General features: G+C 44.6%; 1 protein-coding gene across 1 annotated transcript; it reads right to left on the reverse strand.

Annotated features, from left to right (window-relative positions):
* Positions 1-727: 727 nt before the first annotated feature.
* On the reverse strand, positions 728-1388 carry LOC115244268 (the record flags this gene model as incomplete). Its single annotated transcript, XM_029821839.1, has 3 exons — positions 728-926; positions 1047-1183; positions 1241-1388. Coding segments are annotated over 3 exons (484 nt in total), but the record flags the coding sequence as incomplete, so codon positions are not given.
* Positions 1389-1441: the final 53 nt, after the last annotated feature.

Genomic DNA, 1441 nt, shown 5'->3' on the forward strand with positions numbered 1-1441 from the left:
CCACGCCTGACGAAGACCATGCGTCAATGGCTCGTCCCAGCCCAAATTCGACGACCACGTTTCCTGCATAATCAATTTAGCTCGAGTCAAAATAGGACCGACCAATCCGAGCGGATCAAACAACCTAGAAATCGTTGACAAAACCTCGCGTTTAGTTGTAACTGAACTTGTTATAGACTCGATTGAAAACTGAAACACGTCCGATCCGGGATGCCAACCCAATCCCAACGTTTTTATGACACCCGTATCAATTGATAACACAGACTCCCCGACTCAATCGGCGGCCCGCTGCTCAGGCACAACTCCTTCGCAATTTGAACGCCACTTATGAGGCTCAAAACCGCCCTCGCGCAACAAGGCGTCCAACTGTGAAATCAACTCAATCGCGTCGGCTTCGCAATCGACACCGGTGAGAATATCGTCGACATATAAATCGCTTAATAGAACCTGCGATGCTCGACCATATCGGCGCGCCCCTCCATCCGCCAACTGTCGCACGAACAGCCAAAAATGAAGCACACGCCTGGCCGTAGGTTACCGTATTTAATTGAAATTCGTCTATCGGATCGCTCGGAGAAAACCGCCATAAAATTCTCTGATAATAGCGATCCTCTTGATGCAGTAATACTTGTCGATACATCTTTCGCAAATCAGCTGTAATCGCGATGGCGGGCAATCGAAATCGCAAAATAATGTCTATTATATTGTTCTGTAAATTTGCCCCTACCATCAACGTGTCATTCAACGAGATACCCGACGCAGTTTTTGCCGAAGCATCGAATACTACTCTTAATTTGGTTGTCGTGCTTGATTCGCGAAGTACACCGTGATGCGGCAAATACACTGGATTCGATATGCCATTGCCTTCGGTAATCCTGGACATGTGATTTAACTCTATGTACTTGCGTATAAATTCGGAGTATTGTCTGCGCAAATCCGGATCTCTTTGAAATCTTCGTTCCAGATAGATCAATCATCTTATTGCTATCTCCTTTGACCGACCTAGCTGATCCCTATTCTCGCGGAAGGGCAGTCTGACCACAAACCGTCCAAACTTATCGCGAATTGTTGTGTTTGTAAAGTGGATTTCGCAACTCTGTTCCTCTTTCGACAGTTTTTTATTGTTATCTACGTATTCTTCCAATTCCCGAAATTTTCGTAACGTCTCGTCAACAGATGATTGCTGCGTAAATAAACAAGTATGATTATTCGAAAATTGACGGTTGGTCGTTCGACTTACAATAAGATGTTGTGGTATTGAGCCCGATACTATCCAACCGAATTTTGTATTTTGTAATATCGGTAAATTGTTGCCGAGTTCGATTTTACCGGTCTCCAACAATTGAAGAAAGAACTCTCCGCCTATGAGCGCATCGACATGACCAGGACTACAAAAAAATGGATCCGCTAACTTTAAATTTCCCGGAATAGATAACTTCGA

This window comes from Formica exsecta, unplaced genomic scaffold (genome assembly GCF_003651465.1).
Source record: "Formica exsecta isolate Colony F162 unplaced genomic scaffold, ASM365146v1 C16417656, whole genome shotgun sequence".
NCBI lineage: Eukaryota > Metazoa > Arthropoda > Insecta > Hymenoptera > Formicidae > Formica > Formica exsecta.